Source organism: Microcaecilia unicolor, chromosome 1, assembly GCF_901765095.1.
Source record: "Microcaecilia unicolor chromosome 1, aMicUni1.1, whole genome shotgun sequence".
Taxonomy (NCBI): Eukaryota; Metazoa; Chordata; class Amphibia; order Gymnophiona; family Siphonopidae; genus Microcaecilia; species Microcaecilia unicolor.
This window is the reverse complement of record NC_044031.1, coordinates 654437731-654457261: the sequence shown is the minus strand read 5'-3', so window position 1 is coordinate 654457261 and position 19531 is coordinate 654437731. Positions and strand designations below refer to the sequence as shown.

Genomic DNA, 19531 nt, shown 5'->3' with positions numbered 1-19531 from the left:
AATTAGAAAATGGTCTGACCATGATAGAGGTGTTATTTCAATACTGTTATCCCAGAATTCTGGGATATTCACCACTTTGTAGAATACCAAGTCTAGTATGTGACCCTTTTCGTGGGATGAAGAATTGATCACCTGTGCTGTCATCGTGTCCAAGAAGGCAGCTGTGGTGGTATCTGGGGTTTTGATGTGTAGATTGAAGTCTCCCATGATCACCAGCCTAGGGTAATTCAGGGTCACTTGAGTAATCAGGTCTAGGAGTTCTTGCACTGATGATGTGTTGTTACTCCGATTGTTGATAACCTGTTGTTGTTGTACTTTGGCCTCCATTTCTGACTGCTTGCTCTGTTTAAGGGGAGGGGAGTTACTTTACCCTTGTGTTCTTTTATTTGGGGAACAGAAGTTGAGAGGGTTGGGAGGAGTTATTCATCTGTGTACAATTGGGAAGGGGTGGGGGGGGGGGTTCTTTATCTGGGAAAAACTTTGTTAAAATATGGAAGCTTGACAATTTATTTTAGTTTGAGCTTTCCAGGGTATCAAAAGTTACCTATTTGTATTATCTGGTTTTCCTTCTTATTGTTACCTGGATTTATAATAAACTGCTTCTACAAATAAAAAATAAAAGAACAAATGCCTCTTACTAAAAGTAGTTTTAGAGAACAAAGCAGCTCTGGTAGAAGTAAATGGTAGTGGGATAAGATTGTGTGGATGATGCTGCCCTAGTGAGGAACTGTTTAAACTGTTAGTAGAAAGTTTTTGCCGTGGATGCGGACTGGGTCCTATATGTTCTCCTTCCTTGAGAGTGCCAGGGTTTAAGGGGCTGGTCTGGGCCCCAAAGGAAGGCTCCCAGAGCCTGAGGTTAAAGGAATGTTCATCTTCCACAAATCTCTAAGAACTGGAGGAGCTACAGAAAATAAAATGTTCAAAGACCCAAGAAGAAGAGGAGAAAGTGGTGAAGAGGAACAAGGCTCGTGAGGGGTCTAACAGCCCAGGGAGAGATAATGATTCCAAACATGAGGTGTCTGGACTCTTGTGGGGAGATCTGAGTGTTATTGTCCTGTATCTTTCATTTGTTCTACACAGGATTCTTCTAGTAAAATCTAATTTATTTAAACAGCAGTTTTGCATTTCTGGGACTGACTGAAAGACTGAGAGGGATTATAAGAAACGGTGGAGTGCTTGTTTCTGCACCCACCTGAATACAGCAAAAGAGGTACACCTGAACTATCCCTCCACTCAGTACCCTTTCTCCACCACCGCCAACTCCAGGCTCCGCTCATTCTGCCTCACCTCACCCTATGCTTGGAATAAACTTCCTGAGCCCTTACGCCAAGCCCCCTCCCTACCCATCTTCAAATCCTTGCTCAAAGCCCACCTCTTCAATGTTGCTTTCGGCACCTAACCTTTATACCTTTCAGGAAATCTAGACTGCCCCTATTTGACTGACTGTACATTTGTCCTTTAGATTGTAAGCTCCTTTGAGCAGGGACTGTCCTTCTATGTTAAATTGTACAGCGCTGCGTAACCCTAGTAGCGCTTTAGAAATGTCAAGTAGTAGTAGTAGTATACAGTAAATGAAATGAAAATAGTTATTTCCTTGCTGCCTCCACAGTAATACAGATCAACACCCCATCCCCAACATCCCCACCCCCAGCATTTTCTTTTGTGCATGCCCAGTAGTCTTCTCTCTTACCCAGAAAGGATCACCCTGCAGCGGTTCAACCATTGCCATGAAGAGAGGTTGCTGGAGAAGAGCGAACACAGCACTGATGAGAGACTGCAGCCCTGTCAGTGTCCCAAAATGATTGGATGGATAGCTATCAACCAAAGTGGCACATGAGAAAATGAAGGGTGCTGTTATAACAGGAAACAGAATAAAAACATCTGATAACTGAGTACGAAGCTTTTTTCCTTTTGCCCACAGTCAACACCTGCATAGCCAGATTTCTGCCAGGCACCACCCAAATATTCATTCACCAGAACTGTTACTGATGTACAACAGACCACTATGTCCCCAAACATACATACTGCACCCAACAATGAGCTTATGGGGACACTATCAGGTCTCAGTGCACACATGTGCAGGAAAAATGGGAGAGCAGTGAGGTAAAAAGTGGGGGGAAAAGAAGGGACTGTGCCACTGAAGCCATTTACTCTGAAAATCCCCTCAGCATCAGGATTCGTATACCATACAGAGCTGAAGAAACTCACACAGCAGCATAGAGACCACCACAAGCTGAGTGAATGAAGCCACGGACCAGTGTGTGCAAGATGAATGTCAGAAACTGTGAATAAAAATGGAAACAGTGAAAAGTAAAATACCAGCACTGAATTGTAATATGAGCTGCAAAAGCAATCACCTGCAGGGGGAGACTGTGAATCATACAGGTAATGCCAAATCCCACCAGCAGCAGATTGGTGAAGAAGAAAGCTCTTATGGCATTGGTCAGTTTCTGAATCTTCTTGTCACGCAGCTTCTTGGGCTTTTGCGTGGAGTTCTCTCTGTGGCAAGAAAGAAAGTTCTGTCCAATTCCCAGAGTCAGGACCACGCGATCCATATATACTACTACTACTACTTGACCACCACTCTAGTGCCAGGACTCACTTCCAGTCCCAGCTTCATCTCTACACCTCTGCACTAGTGTTGGGATTCACACTCCTAGTCTCAGCACAGCAACCCTACCCCTGCTCACTAATAACCAGCCTTTCAGTACAGCAAATTCTATACCCCATTCACAATAGTGAGCCTGGACTCACATTTCCAGCCTCCATATGTAGCAGGATCTATAACCCAACATACCATTGCCACGATTCAGATGCTCAGCATCAATGCACTGGGCTGTAGGTGGATACAGTCTCCCTTCCTCTATACTCACCCAATGCTTCCATCAGCATATTTGTCTATTGGTCCATCCACACATTCCTTTATTCGCCAATCCATAACATAGCCAATGAAGGGACAGCTGAATAGGCAGAGAAGCTGCAGTACTCCAAAGATAGAGGAATAGAAGCTGACTATCAAGAAGAAGCAGATTCCAGCATTAGCAGAATACCCACACAGAGAAGGGAGCTATCATTAACTCAAGACAGACAGCTCCATTTCACTACATCATTTTCCTTACCGGAGGATTCAGCCTTCTCCTTCAACTCTTTGGAACCTTAAAGGGAAAACAAAGCAAGGACAAAAATAACCACAATTCTGAAAATATGGCACAAGCATTTCTAAAGTCCTGCCTCAATCTCTCCATCTTCTCATAGTGACCTTACTGTCTCCCTCTCTATTTTTCAGTATCTTATACTTTTTTGCTATCTGTTTCCTCCTTTGCCTCTGTTTCTGTAGATGAAGGTGGGGATTATCTCTCTCTGCCCCTGCTGCTCCTTTCCCACTGTCCCCGTCCTGTCTCACTCTGTTCCCCTCCTGTTCTCTCTCTGTTCCCTCTCTTCCTATCACCATGCTTCCACTCTTCCAGTGTCTCCATTCATCCTGCTCTCCTCCTCTGCCCTATCTCCTCTCACCGTGCTCTTCTCCTCCAGTCACTTGGAACTCCAACATCTTGTTCATGGCAGCCATGTAGAAGATGAGCCTCAGCTGAGACATGCCCATGGTGACAAGACTCCAGAGAAAGATGGGAGAGCAGACGCTGTGACAAAATGGGATAACTTCTAGGAAAAAGCATAAAAAAACTACAACTTATAGAGTGTTTTCTTCAATATGCCCCTCTAGTACCAACCAATCACAGAGTGCTTTCTTAACTACACTACTTGATACAGTACGAGCCAATCCCCCCAGTACCAGCCCAGCACAGACAGCTTTCATCACTTTACCCCGATACCAGCCAATCACAGAGCGCCTTCTTCACTAACCCCAAGTAATCAGAAAAACATAAAACGTAACAGCAGAAAAGGACATCAAAAGCATGGAAAATCACATTAACAGGACAGAGCTTTACATCATAGTTCTCCAAATTTATATGATTAATTTCAGACATTAATGGATGAAATTGCTCTATAAAGAGATTTTCAATAGGACACGGTTTATGTGTTAAACAAGTTGGCATTTTGGTTTGTGAGATTTCTCGTCAGTTTTAATGAGCCATGTCTGTGGGCTAAAGGAAGGCTGTAGGTAAAATGTATTTTCTCCATAGCAGCCTGTGATTGAGAGGATTGGGAGGAGCTTTCTTGAGGACAGAGTAAATAGTGAATGATTTTTCTGCTCAGGGAGAGAGTTCTGTGATCTTACCCTCTAAAACCCTTTTGCCTCAGGTGGAGGCACCAGGCACAATACATATAAGGGGCCAACTGAGCTGGCCCAGGGGGCTCCTGCCAGGTCAGGCCTCTGAATGCAGGTATGCTCCAAAGGGGGTGTTAAACAAGTATTTCTCAGAAGTGACAGATAATGTCCCAGCAGGAAAATCATCTCTCTGCCCCAAATTCCCAAAAGTCCCATCAAAAGGAACCTGCACCCCCTGCCAAGTCTCCCGCATTCAGCGGGAGACTCCCACTTTGGAAGGCCATCTCCCGCTCTCCTGCCAAAGCAGGAAAGTCTCCCGCTGAGATGGAATTGGTTTTCCTTACTGCCGCTGCTGCTGTGGCAGAAAAACAACAACAACAAAAAAGCAAACGCAGAGCCGCAGCACTGCCCTCATCATGTGATATCAGTTCTGCTGGTCCTCGGCCCCCTCCAGAACTCGTTGATATCAGCAGGGGCTGAAGACCAACATAGCCGACAGCGCACGCCTGAAGGCTGCTGTGGCCCCGCGTTTGCTTTTTTTTTTTTTGTCGCGGTTGCTGCAGAGGCTGCATCATGGAGGGAGACGGGATGAAAAGTTGAAGCCAATGGTTAGTCTCTCTTTCTCCTTCAACACAAAGTAAGCAAACGGTAATCTCTGAGCTGCTGCATCCACGTTGTCATTCTTATATTGTTGGTATCATTTTAAAAAATATTTATCTCACTTATATTTTCAAACATTGCTGGCTTGTGCAGTATAGCGAAGTTTCTTACCTGAAGCAGGTATTCTCTGAGGGCAGCAAGCTGGATATTCTCACGTGTGGGTGACTTCACGTCGGCCCCCGGAGAATTTTCAGCAAAAATCTGTAGAAGTCTCTTCTGGAGCGTTCCACCGCGCGTGGCAATCGCACTGCGCATGCGCAATTTCCCACCCGTCGCGCGATCCCGCTCCTCAGTTAAATCCAATAGTAAAGAGCAAAAAACAACTCCAAAGGGGAGGTGGGAGGGATTGTGAGAATATCCAGCCTGCTGTCCTTGGAGAATACCTGCTTCAGGTAAGAAACTTCGCTTTCTCCGAGGACATGCAGGCCGATATTCTCATGAGTGGGGTATCCCTAGCCCCCAGGCTCACTCAAAACAATAACCATTGGTCAATTGGACCTCGCAACGGCGAGGACATAACAGAGATTGACCTGAAACAAGAAAACAGCTAACTGACAGTGCAGCCTGGAACAGAATAAAAGTGGGCCTAGGAGGGTTGGAGTTGGATTCTAAACCCCAAACAGGCAAAAGGCTAGGCGCCGCAGGAGCCTCCGGCACCGTCGGTACTGGTACCTCCGGTGCCGGATGCAATTGGTGCAGCACTGCTTCCATAAAATTGGGAAACAGAGCCTTGATGCGCTCATCAAAAGAAGCTGTCGAGGAAGGCTGCGGTGCCGGTGTGATATTCGGAGGCAGAACCTGTACGGTTGGGGAGCCGGTACCGGACTGCCAGACGACCGCCAAGCCAACACCTCCATCACAGAGCGAGAGTGATCCTCTCGGTGTCGACGCTTCTCGGGTGCCGAGTGCTTCGACGACCCGGAGCTCCCGGTACCATGTCGAGAAGGAGAATGATGACGGTGCTTCTTGACCTTCGCCCGACGCCCGTCATCGAGACTCCTCGGTACCGGTGAGGAGGACGTGGAATCCACACTCCTCCTCGGGGCTGGGTCCGATACAGGTTGGTCCCGGGGGGCCTGCAAAGCAGGAGGCGCCGAGGCGGGTGGAGACCCACACGATGCATCAGTGCTCCCAGTGTGCATCGGTCTTTTGGCAGCCTTTACCTGGTCTCCCGACGCCAACGCCGCCCTTGACGTCAACACTGCCGAGGTACTGATTGTTACATTTGTACCCCGCGCTTTCCCACTCATGGCAGGCTCAATGCGGCTTACATGGGGCAATGGAGGGTTAAGTGACTTGCCCAGAGTTACAAGGAGCTGCCTGTGCCGGGAATCGAACTCAGTTCCTCAGTTCCCAAGGACCAAAGTCCACCACCCTAACCACTAGGCCACTCGGACCCAAAAAGCTTTCTCTCTGAGCTTCTCTCGAGAGCTGGGTGCGTTTCTTCATCTGAAGACACAACTTACAGCTCTCTGGGCGATGGTCGGGCCCAAGGCACTGAAGGCACCAGGAGTGCGGATCAGTGCCTGAGATGGTCCGGTTGCAGCGGGCGTATGGTTTGACAAAGTACCTCATGAAAAACTCCAGAGGAAATAGGAAAGTCATGGGATAGGAGGTAGCATCCTATTGTGGATTAAAAACTGGTTGAAAGATAGAAAACAGACAGTAGGGTTAAATGGTCAGTATTCTCAATGGAGAAGGGTAGTGGGGTTCACCAGGAGGCATATTTTCAAAGCACTTAGCCTTCCAAAGTTCCATAGAAACCTATGGAACTTTGGAAGGCTAAGTGCTTTGAAAATATGCCTCCAGGGGTCTGTGCTGGGACCGCTGCTTTTTAACATATTTATAAATGACCTAGAGATGGGAGTAATTAGTGATGTAATTAAATTTGCTGATGACAGAAAAGTTATTCAAAGTTGTTAAATTGCAAGAGGATTGTGAAAACTTTCAAGAGAACCTTATGAGACTGGGAGACTGGGCATCTAAATGGCAGATGACGTTTAATGTGAGCAAGTGTAAAGTGATGCATGTGAGAAAGAGGAATCCGAATTATAGTTACATAATGCAAGGTTCCACAATAGGAGTCACCGACAAGGAAAGGGATCTAGGCATCATTGTTGATGATACGTTGAAACCCTCTGCTCAGTGTGCAGCAGCGGCTAAGAAAGCAAATAGAATGTTTGGTATTATTAGGAATGGAAAACAAAAATGAGGAAATTATAATGCGTTTGTATCGCTCCATGATACAACCGCACCTCGAATACTGTGTGCAATTCTGGTCACCGCATCTCTAAAAAGATACAGTAGAATTAGAAAAGGTACAGAGAAGGGCAATGAAAATGATAAAGGGGATGGGACGACTTCCCTATGTGGAAAGGCTAAAGTGGCTAGGGCTCTTCACCTTGGAGGTGGCTGAGGGGAGATATGATAGAGATCTATAAAATAATGAGTGGAGTGGAACAGGTAGACGTGAATTGCTTGTTTACTCTTTCCAAAAATACTAGGACTAGGGGGTACGCAATGAAGCTACAAAGTAGTAAATTTAAAACGAATTGGAGAAAATATTTCTTCATTCAACGTGTAATTAAACTCTGGAATTCTTTGCCAGAGAATTTAGTAAAAGCAGTTAGCTTAGTGGGTTTAAAAAAGGTTTGGATGGCTTCCTAAAGGAAAAGTCCATAGACCATTATTAAAATGGACTTGTGGAAAATCCACTGCTTATTTCTAGAATAAGCAGCACAAAAATGTATTGTACTGTTTTGGGATCCTGTCAGGTACTTGTGACCTGGATTTGCCACTGCTGGAAACAAGATGCTGGGCTTGATGGACCTTCGGCCTGACCCAGTATGGCAATACTTACAGTATGCCTCTCACTTAATCAGGTGTGGGATTTAAACAATAAACCTGGTGTTGGATATCATTCAATTCTTAATGTCACCAGAATCATAATCACTAATATTTTTGTAAAATTTTTATGCTGTGCTCAGTAACACTATCGTGCCCATTAAACCAAATCAAACTCTGGAAAGGGTACACAGTCACCAAACATCATCGCACATACCCTTCCTTCCTTCCTTCCTTCCGTTTTCAATTATGAGCTGAATGCTCTGGATATAATGTAAAAACTTATAGGAAAATGAAACTTATCTTGATTGGCAATGTGCGCTGACTGTAGCACCTCCAGACACCATAAAACTAGTGCTTTGTGGTTAAAATCTCCAACTCCATAACAATCCCCAACGTGGAGCCACGTTTCACTTCAAAGCTTTTTCAAGGGAATTAATCTTCAATCTATCAAAAAACAGGGGATATATCTAAACTTGCTCCTCCCTGCTGTTAGATGAGATGACATAGGAAACCCTGTGAGGCTCAGCTACCAGATACCCCATCTGCAACCAATCTTGCGAACTACTTCAACGAAAAAGTTATAAAGCTCCGACTCATGATACCTACCAACATAACTGACTACACAAACATCCTGGAATGTCTAGACCCAATACCCGGGGAACACCCAGCAGATCGATCATGGACCAACTTTGACACGCTCTCATTAGATGAAATCTCAAAAGGGCTCGGAAGATACGCCAAATCGCACTGCAAACTAGACACCTACTACTACTACTTAACATTTCTAGAGCGCTACTAGGGTTACGCAGCGCTGTACAATTTAACAAAGAGAGACAGTCCCTGCTCAAAGAGCTTACAATCTAATAGACAAGTGAACGGTCGGTCCGATAGGGGCAGTCAAAGTGGGGCATTCTGGATTCACTGAACGGTAAGGGTTAGGTGCCGAACGCAGCATTGAAGAGGTGGGCTTTAAGCAAAGACTTGAAGACGGGCAGGGAGGGGGCTTGGCGTAAGGGTTCAGGAAGGTTGTTCCAAGCATAGGGTGAGGCGAGGCAGAATGAGCGGAGCCTGGAGTTGGCGGTGGTGGAGAAGGGTACTGAGAGGAGGGATTTATCCTGTGAACGGAGGTTACGGGCGGGAACGTAAGGGGAGATGAGGGTAGAGAGGTAGTGAGGGGCAGCAGACTGAGTGCATTTGTAGGTAAGAAGGAGAAGCTTGAATTGAATGCGGTATCTGATCGGAAGCCAGTGAAGTGACCTGAGGAGAGGGGTGATATGAGTATATCGGTTCTGGCGGAATATGAGACGTGCAGCAGAGTTCTGAACAGACTGAAGGGGGGATAGATGGCTAAGTGGGAGGCCGGTGAGGAGTAAGTTGCAGTAGTCCAGGCGAGAGGTAATGAGAGCGTGGACGAGAGTTCGGGTGGTGTGTTCAGAGAGGAAAGGGCGAATTTTGCTGATGTTAAAGAGGAAGAAGCGACAGGTCTTGGCTATCTGCTGGATATGCGCAGAGAAGGAGAGAGAGGAGTCAAAGATGACTCCGAGGTTGCGGGCAGATGAGACGGGGAGGATGAGGGTGTTATCAACTGAGATAGAAAGTGGAGGAAGAGGAGAAGTGGGTTTTGGTGGAAAGACGATAAGCTCGGTCTTGGACATGTTCAGTTTCAGGTGGCGGTTGGACATCCAGGCAGCAATGTCGGATAAGCAGGCCGATACCTTTGCCTGGGTCTCCGCGGTGATGTCTGGTGTGGAGAGATACAGTTGGGTGTCATCAGCATAGAGATGATACTGGAAACCATGAGATGAGATCAGGGAGCCCAGGGAAGAGGTGTAGATTGAGAAGAGAAGGGGTCCAAGGACCGATCCCTGGGGAACACCAACAGATAAGGGGATGGGGGTGGAGGAAGATCCATGAGAGTGAACTTTGAAGGTGCGGTGGGAGAGATAGGAGGAGAACCAGGAGAGGACAGAGCCCTGGAACCCAAATGAGGACAGTGTGGCAAGAAGTAAGTCATGATTGACAGTGTCAAAAGCGGCGGATAGATCCAGGAGGATGAGGATGGAGTAGTGGCCTCTGGATTTGGCAAGGAACAGGTCATTACAGACTTTAGAAAGTGCTGTTTCTGTCGAGTGAAGAGGGCGAAAACCGGATTGAAGCGGATCAAGGATGGCATGAGAGGAGAGAAAATCAAGGCAGCGGCTGTGGACTGCGCGCTCAAGTGTCTTGGAGAGGAAGGGTAGGAGGGAGATGGGGCGGTAGTTGGAGGGACAGGTAGGGTCTAGTGATGGTTTTTTGAGGAGGGGCGTGACTACAGCATGCTTGAAGGTGTCGGGGACAGTTGCAGTGGAGAGAGAGAGGTTGAGGATATGACAGATGGAGGGGGTGATAGTAGGAGAGATGGTGTTAAGTAAGTTGGTAGGGATGGGATCAGAGGAACAAGTGGTGCATTTTGAGGAGGAAAGAAGGCGGGCGGTTTCCTCCTCGGAGATATCAGGAAAGGAGGAGAAGGAGGTCTGGGTTGGTTGGTTGAGGGAGAGGGTTGAAGGGTGAAGAGGAGGAGGTGGCTTGGTAGTGAACTCAAGGTTGATCTTTTGCACCTTGTCGCGGAAGTAGTCAGCCAGTGATTGAGGAGAGAGTGACGGGGGGGTGGGAGCGGAGGGCACTTTGAGGAGGGAGTTAAGGGTGGCGAAGAGACGACGAGGGTTAGAGCTGAGAGAATTAGTCAATTGGGTGTAATAGTCCTGTTTGGCAAGGAATAGTGAGGACTGGAAGGAGGATAGCATGAATTTGTAGTGAAGGAAATCTGAATGGGTGCGAGATTTCCTCCAGAGGCGTTCAGCAGATCGGGCGCAGGAGCGAAGGTAACGGATGCAAGGGGTCAGCCAGGGCTGGGGATTAGTACGCCTTGTGGGACGGGAGGTGGATGGTGCAAGGGTGTCCAGAGCAGAGGAGAGAGTGGCATTGTAAGCGGAGACAGCCTCGTCAACAGACTCGGAGGACATGATGGAGGGGAGGAGATTAGAAATACTAGATGATAAGGTGGGAGGGTCAATAATCTGGAGATTCCTGGAAGTAGTGGTTAATGTTGGGCGGGGCTGAGGGGGAGGGTGAAGAAGTGTGAAGGTGATCAGGTGATGATCAGAGACAGGAAGAGCTGAGGTGTGGAAATTGGAGGGTGAGCCGGAAGAGGAGAGGACGAGGTCAAGGCAATGGCCATCACGGTGAGTAGGGGTGGTGGAACATAGCTGGAGGTTGAAGGAGGATGTTAGAGTGAGGAACTGAGAAGCGTGAGAGTTGGACAGGTCATCAACGTGTATGTTGAAGTCTCCGAGAATGAGGGATGGAGATGAGGGTTCAATAAAAACAGAAAGCCAGGCATCGAAGTCGGTGAGGAAGGAAGGGAGGGATTTATCAGGGGGGCGGTAAATGACTGCCACTCTGAGTGGCAACGGGTAGAATAGACGGATGGAGTGGACTTCAAAGGATGAGAAGCAGTGAGACTGTGGTAGGAGGAGGGGTTGGAAGCTACAATCTAATAAGATCTGCCCCTAAACAATTCAAAACAGACTTCACAAAACACATAAACCACAGCCTTCAAAATGGACTCTTCCACATGGATAAAGGAAACATCCTACTTACTCCTCTGCCTAAAGACACTAAGAAAAGCACAATGGACCTAACCAACTATCGCCCAGTAGCATCTATTCCGCTCATAACCAAACTCATGGAGGGCAGAGTGATGAAACAACTCACTGAATATCTAAATAAACACTCAATTCTACACGAGTCTCAATCAGGATTTCGATCGAATCACAGCACTGAAACTGTTCTAGTGTCTGCAATGAACTCTTTCAAACAAGCAATTGCAACTGGTAACAACATACTCCTCTTACAATTCGACATGTCCAGTGCCTTCGACATGGTTAATCATGGAATACTATTACACATACTAGAATACTTCAGAGTAGGAGGCACAATTCTCAAATGGTTCAGAGGATTCCTGACCACAAGATCTTACCAAGTAACAATGAACACGGACATATCAGCCCAATGGATACCTGAATGCGGAGTTCCCCAAGGATCCCCCCTCTCACCAACCCTTTTTAACCTAATGATGATACCTTTAGCTAAACTTCTAGCCAATCAGAACCTCAACCCCTACATATATGCAGACAATGTCACGATATATATCCCGTTTAAACATGATCTGAATGAAATAACCAACGAAATCAACCAAAGCCTCCAAATCATGCACTCCTGGGTGGATGCTTTCCAGCTGAAACTAACGCAGAAAAAACACAATGTCTTGTACTCACCTCACAACATAACACAAACAACTTCACCACCATAACCACACCATACTGTTCTCTTCCCATCTCACAAAATCTGAAAATCCTTGGAGTTACCATTGATAGGAACCTCACACTCGATACCCACGTGAAGAATACGATGAAAAAAATGTTCTTCTCCATGTGGAAACTCAAAAGAGTAAAACCTTTCTTCCGGAGATACATCTTCCGTACCCTAGTACAATCAATGGTAATAAGCCACTTGGACTACTGCAACGCACTATACGCTGGCTGCAAAGAACAGACTATCAAAAAACTCCAAACAGCCCAGAACACCGCCGCCAGACTCATATTTGGAAAAACTAAATATGAAAGTGCAAGACCCCTAAGAGAGAAACTTCACTGGCTCCCACTTAAGGAACGCATCACATTCAAGATATGCATGATTGTACACAAAATCATCCATGCAGACGCCCCAACCTACATGCTAAACCTCGTGGACCTGCCTCCCAGAAACGCCAAAAGATCAGCCCGCAAATTCCTCAATCTGAACTTCCCCAGCTGTAAAGGACTAAAATACAAGCTATTACATGCCACTACCTTCTCCTACATGAGCACGCAACTGTGGAATGCATTACCTAATGATTTGAAAACTATCGACGAAATAACCAGCTTTTGTAAATCTCTGAAGACTTACCTCTTCAACAAGGCCTATAAAGAAAACCCATAACCTCACTCAACTACTTCGCCAACCCAATCCAGCTAAGATAATCTACCTTCTATACTTACTCACCTCTTTTCTGTTCCCCCACTTAACCTTGATACATCACTAATTGTATCTGATATCCTGGAATGTTAATTCCATAACAAGACTCTGTAAGCCACATTGAGCCTGCAAATAGGTGGGAAAATGTGGGATACAAATGCAATAAATAAATAAATACTCAGCTATCAGGAGCTGTGTGATGCAAGGGCCAAACAGCATTGCACAAGGTTTGGAACATGCAAGAAGGGAAGGGAAGAACAGCTGCAGGGGCCTCAGAATCAAGCCATCTCCACTGATCTCTCATGACCTAGCACAGGCAGTAGCATCTGTTCCTGCACAGCAGACAGAATGGGGGGGCTGGTCTGCATACTCATTCACTTATCCAAGCTGATGCTTCTCTCATCCAACTGCAGCTTAACAGAAGCATCAGTACAGGGCAAAATGTGTAATCTAACCCCTATGTGTTAAGAATGTGATTATTAATTTGAGCAATCTACTTATGTAACATGTACAACCATCAGGACAGATCAGGAGATGGTGAATGCTGCAGAAGGATGAGTCTTCACTTTATTACAAAAAGTAGCTGTTCCTTTTTTTTGTTACTTTATTCTCATACTAAGTATGAGTTTTACAACATTTTATATTTGTACAAGATGAAAAAGTTAAATGTTCCTGAGTGAATATTTAGCTTGAATCCTGAAAGAGAAGAAAAGACAAATGGTCAACAGCCACTGGAAAGAGAATTAGCAGAAGACAGACAGAGAAATTGGGACCAACATGACAGAAAAATAAAATGTCCAGAAAACAAAGGTAGAAAAAAAGTGTTTTGGGAGGGATAAGTACACCCTAAAAAAATACATTTTGAATTCATTAACTGGACTATGTTAACTTTCAGGTATGTGTATCACAGATGTCTTTGTACTGTATACAGTGGCATAGCCAGACGGTTTTGGGGGAGGGCTGAACTCAAAAGTGGGTGGGTACCAAATTTTCTTCCTGCCCTCTGCACAATATAAATACCAGCTTGGAGAGATCTGGCTGCCAGACCAAGGAGGTGGTCTTCAGCTGGCAAAGCTTGGGGATCCCTGCCAGCCACATCAAGTGTGATGGTTAATTTGGGAGGGTCTGAGTCCAAAGTGGAGGGACCCAGGCCTAGACCCCCTGTAGCTATGCCACTGATTGTGTTCAATACAAAAGAACATGCATTTCTGTTTTTATTTCTTCAGTGTTGCAGTATTTACCAAATTTAACTTCTTGGGGTTCCCAGTTCAATTTTGGTGTTCATATTTCTATTTCTAATCCCTTGTTCTGTATTTGGTGAAGGTCTGTCTGTGTTTCATGTGTGAAGAAGTCATTTAATGTTGTTTTATGCATGGTAGTAATGGTGGGTGGGGAGACTGGGGGAGGGGGCCTCTTACTTTATTTCTGCCCTGGGCCCCAGCATGTAGGTGAAATGAGACCTTCTGTGGAAATACGGGAGAAGTATGATATTCCTGAGACTGAGGTCTTCTATTACTTACAGGTTAAGCATTATATCTCCCAACAGGGATAGGTGAGGGATGACCCAGATGAGCATGAGCATTTTGAAAATGTTTGGGTTCAATGGGGAAAATAAAGGGCACTATCTCTATTCTTTATAAATTTATAAGGGAAGTAAGCTTCCAGAAATTTACATATATGAAGCAATGGGAACAGGATTTTAATGTGGAACTTACTGAGCATGAATGGAAAGCTATATTTTTGGAAGTTAAGAAGGCCTCAATATGTGTACTCTTGAAAGAAAATGCATACAAAATATTAACACGATGGTATTACACTCCTGTAAAATTACATGCTATGTTTCATACAACCTTCAGTAACTGTTGGCGGTGTGGCATAGAAATGGGAACATTTTTGCATATTTGGTGGTCCTGTGATTGGGTCCAACCCTTTTGGGAGGCAGTTGTTGCTAAGATTGCTACCCATATGGGTAAACCCTTTTCTTGTGACCGGAAATGGCGCCTGTTGGGTTTGGGCAACAGGCGGGGCCTGAAATGGCAAAGACGTTTTAAAAGAATATGTTTGACAGTGGCTATTGCTAACCACTGGAAACAATCAGTGGGACCGACTGAAGCAGACTGGATTTTAAAGTTATCTTTGTTCGGGAACTTGGAATGACTTCCAGACAAAAGATTAGGACTCTATGACCTTGCTTCTGAACTATGGACACGCTTTGATGCATTAACAACATTCCTAAGGGGAAAATATTGAGGGAGGGGAGGGGGGGAGATAATTGCTCAGGGGGGTGGGGTAATTCTGAGAGGTTGCGGTTTAGCATTTCCATACTTTCATTGTATGTTTGATAGACCAATTGTGCTTAGTTGTAATGAGCATATTATGTTTGTGACTATTATAACCTTAATAAAAATTTAACGTTTAAAAAAAAGAAAAAATACATATCTCAGCCACTTAATATCCACAATACATAACAGCAATTCTATAAACTAGGTGCTCACATTTATATACATGTAACTTGTGTAGATATTTAGAAAATTAACATTTATATGTGTATGTGCGCACATAATGGGTTTAGATGCAAATATTCTGCCTGTGCTATTTTGCAAATTTGTGCTTAACTTACATACTGGGTACGTTTAAGGGGGGTTTAAAAACAAGGGCAGGACATGAGCAGGACTCCCACTTACACACATAATTTACACGCATCCCTACCACATTTAGGAACTCGTAATTATGTATTGCGAGCACTTAAATTCAGGCATGCCAATACTAGAATATGCTAGTATTCTCTAATGGAACCTACACACCTAAGTGTCACTAAAGAATAGGCTGCTACAGGGCAGAGACTGACAGTGATCTGGGCCTCCAGGCATGGGTCATGGGCCCCTAACTACCTTATCAAAAGTGATTAAATTAGATGAAGGTTAGGGGAGAGTGGGCCCCAAGGTACTGCACTATTGTTCCAATGGTCAATCTGCACCTGGGCTCCTATTGTACAGCCTCACATTGCCTAAATGACTATAGAGTTATGCTGTATAAGTTTACATGAAGGATAAAATTCCTGCCATACACATTAAGCTGTATAATGCTGCTGCTATGAGCAAGAAGAGATGATGGATAGCAATTCTTGGGACTAGTATTGCATTTTTGATGTGTTAATGATCATATTTCATGTGATGTATTATTATGGGGTTGTTCTTTGAATATGCTACTACATTTTTGCATTACTATGCTCCAAGCAGCACTAGATTCTTTTAGAAGGAGGGTAACAGAGATATGGACAGTATAAAGTACTATAAAGTGAATGATACATACCTGTAGCAGATGTTCTCCGAGGACAGCAGGCTGATTGTTCTCACGACTGGGTGACGTCCGCGACAGCCCCCACCAACTGGAAGAAGCTTCGCGGGTGGTCCGCACGCAGGGCACGCCCACCGCGCATGCGCGGCCGTCTTCCCGCCCGTGCGTGACCGTTCCCGCCAGTTAAATGACAAGCAAAAATGATGAAACGCAACTCCAAAGGGGAGGAGGGAGGGTAGGTGAGAACAATCAGCCTGCTGTCCTCGGAGAACACCTGCTACAGGTATGTATCATTCACTTTCTCCGAGGACAAGCAGGCTGCTTGTTCTCACGACTGGGGTATCCCTAGCTCTCAGGCTCACTCAAAACAAGAACCCAGGTCAATTGAACCTCGCAACGGCGAGGGTACAACAGAAAATTGACCTACGAAGAACAACTAACTGAGAGTGCAGCCTGACCAGAATAAATTCGGGTCCTGGAGGGTGGAGTTGGATTTACACCCCAAACAGATTCTGCAGCACCGACTGCCCAAACTGACTGTCGCGTCGGGTATCCTGCTGCAGGCAGTAATGTGATGTGAATGTGTGGACAGATGACCACGTCACAGCCTTGCAAATCTCTTCGATAGTGGCTGACTTCAAGTGGGCCACTGACGCTGCCATGGCTCTGACACTATGAGCCGTGACATGACCCTAAGAGCCAGCCCAGCCTGGGCATAAGTGAAGGAAATGCAATCTGCTAGCCAATTGGAGATGGTGCGTTTCCCGACAGCGACCCCTAGCCTGTTAGGGTCGAAAGAAACAAACAATTGGGCGGACTGTCTGTGGGGCTGTGTCCGCTCCAAATAGAAGGCCAATGCTCTCTTGCAGTCCAATGTGTGCAACTGACGTTCAGCAGGGCGGGTATGCGGTCTGGGAAAGAATGTTGGCAAGACAATTGACTGGTTAAGATGGAACTCCGACACCACCTTCGGAAGGAACTTTGGGTGGGTGCGGAGCACTACTCTGTTGTGATGAAATTTGGTATATGGAGCATGAGCTACCAGGGCTTGAAGCTCACTGACCCTACGAGCTGAAGTAACTGCCACCGAGAAAATGACCTTCCAGGTCAAGTACTTCAGATGGCAGGTATTCAGTGGCTCAAAAGGAGGTTTCATCAGCTGGGTGAGGACGACGTTGAGATCCCATGACACTGCAGGAGGCTTGATAGGGGGCTTTGACAAAAGCAAGCCTCTCATGAATCGAACGACTAAAGGCTCTCCAGAGATGGCTTTACCTTCCACACGATAATGGTAAGCACTAATCGCACTAAGGTGATTCCTTACTGAGTTGGTCTTGAGGCCAGACTCTGATAAGTGCAGAAGGTATTCAAGCAGGTGCTGTGCAGGGCAAGAACGAGGTTCTAGGGCCTTGCTCTCACACCAAACGACAAACCTCCTCCACTTGAAAAAGTAACTCTTTTTAGTGGAATCCTTCCTAGAGGCAAGCAAGACCCGGGAGACACGCTCAGACAGGACCAACGCAGTGAAGTCTACGCCCTCAACATCCAGGCCGTGAGAGCCAGAGACTGAAGGTTGGGGTGCAGCAACGCTCCGTCGTTCTGCGAAATGAGAGTCGGAAAACACTCCAATCTCCACGGTTCTTTTGAGGACAACTTCAGAAGAAGAGGGAACCAGATCTGACGGGGCCAACAGGGCGCTATCAGAATCATGGTGCCGCGGTCTTGCTTGAGCTTCAGTAAGGTCTTCCCCACCAAAGGTATGGGAGGATAAGCATACAGGAGGCCGGTCCCCCAATGAAGGAGAAAGGCATCCGACGCTAGTCTGCCGTGTGCCTGAAGCCTGGAACAGAACAGAGGCAGCTTGTGGTTGGTCTGAGAGGCGAAAAGGTCTACCGAGGGGGTGCCCCACTCTCGGAAGATCTTGCGTACCACTCTGGAATGAAGCGACCACTCGTGCGGTTGCATGACTCTGCTCAGTCTGTCGGCCAGACTGTTATTTACACCTGCCAGGTATGTGGCTTGGAGAAGCATGCCGAACTGGCAAGCCCAACGCCACATCCCGACGGCTTCCTGACACAGGGGGCGAGATCCGGTGCCCCCCTGCTTGTTGGTGTAATACATTGCAACCTGATTGTCTGTCCGAATTTGGATAATTTGGCAGGACAGCCGATCTCTGAAAGCCTTCAGTGCGTTCCAGATCGCTCGGAGCTCCAGGAGGTTGATCTGCAGATCCTTTTCCTGGAGGGACCACAGACCCTGGGTGTGAAGCCCATCGACATGAGCTCCCCACCCCAGGCGAGATGCATCCGTCGTCAGCACTTTCGTGGGCTGTGGAATTTGGAATGGACGTCCCAGGGTCAAATAGGTCCGAATGGTCCACCAGAGCAGTAAAGTGCGGCAACTGGTGGAGAGGCGGATGACATCTTCTAGATTCCCGGTGGCTTGGAACCACTGGGAAGCTAGGGTCCATTGAGCAGATATCATGTGAAGACGAGCCATGGGAGTCACATGGACTGTGGAGGCCATATGACCCAGAAGTCTCAACATCTGCCGAGCTGTGACCTGCTGAGATGCTCTGGTCTGCGAAGCCAGGGACAGGAGGTTGTTGGCCCTCGCTTCGGGAAGGAAGGCCTGAGCCGTCTGGGTATTCAGCAGAGCTCCTATGAATTCCAGAGACTGGGTTGGCTGGAGATGGGACTTTGGGTAATTTATCACAAACCCCAGCAGCTCCAGGAGTTGAATAGTGCACTGCATGGACCGGAGGGCTCCTGCCTCCGAGGTGTTCTTGACCAGCCAATCGTCGAGATATGGGAACACGTGCACTCCCAGCTTGCGTAGATACGCCGCCACCACCACGAGGCACTTTGTAAACACCCGTGGGGCAGAAGCGAGCCCAAAGGGCAGCACACAATACTGAAAGTGCCGTGTGCCCAGGCGGAATCTGAGATACTGTCTGTGAGCTGGCAGTATCGGGATGTGAGTGTATGCGTCCTTTAAATCCAGGGAACATAGCCAATCATTTTTCTGAATCATTGGCAGAAGGGTGCCCAAGGAAAGCATCCTGAACTTTTCTTTGACCAGGAATTTGTTCAGGCCTCTCAGGTCTAGGATGGGACGCATCCCCCCTGTTTTCTTTTCCACAAGGAAGTACCTGGAATAGAATCCCTGCCCTTCCTGCCCGGGTGGTACGGGCTCAACCGCATTGGCGCTGAGAAGGGCGGAGAGTTCCTCTGCAAGTACCTGCTTGTGGTGGGAGCTGAAGGATTGAGCTCCCGGAGGACAATTTGGTGGCAGGGAGGCCAAATTCAGGGCGTATCCGCACCGCACTATTTGGAGAACCCACTGGTCGGAGGTTATGAGAGGCCACCTTTGGTGAAAAAATTTTAACCTCCCTCCGACCGGCAGATCGTCCGGTACGGACACTTTGAGGGCGGCTATGTTCCC

The 19531-nt window shown here is 46.7% G+C and overlaps 1 protein-coding gene across 1 annotated transcript in view; it reads right to left on the bottom strand.

Annotated features, from left to right (window-relative positions):
* Positions 1–1790: 1790 nt before the first annotated feature.
* LOC115456910 (large neutral amino acids transporter small subunit 3-like) overlaps positions 1791–19531 on the bottom strand; it is a 71606-nt gene continuing 53865 nt past the window's right edge. The window contains exons 8-13 of the mRNA XM_030186303.1: positions 3514–3660; positions 3124–3155; positions 2874–3016; positions 2358–2499; positions 2209–2282; positions 1791–1851 (exon numbers count right to left, since the gene is read on the bottom strand). Of these exons, the coding sequence (XP_030042163.1) occupies positions 1818–1851; positions 2209–2282; positions 2358–2499; positions 2874–3016; positions 3124–3155; positions 3514–3660 (572 nt within the window). The 3' untranslated portion in view covers positions 1791–1817. The remainder of the gene's footprint in view (positions 1852–2208; positions 2283–2357; positions 2500–2873; positions 3017–3123; positions 3156–3513; positions 3661–19531) is intronic.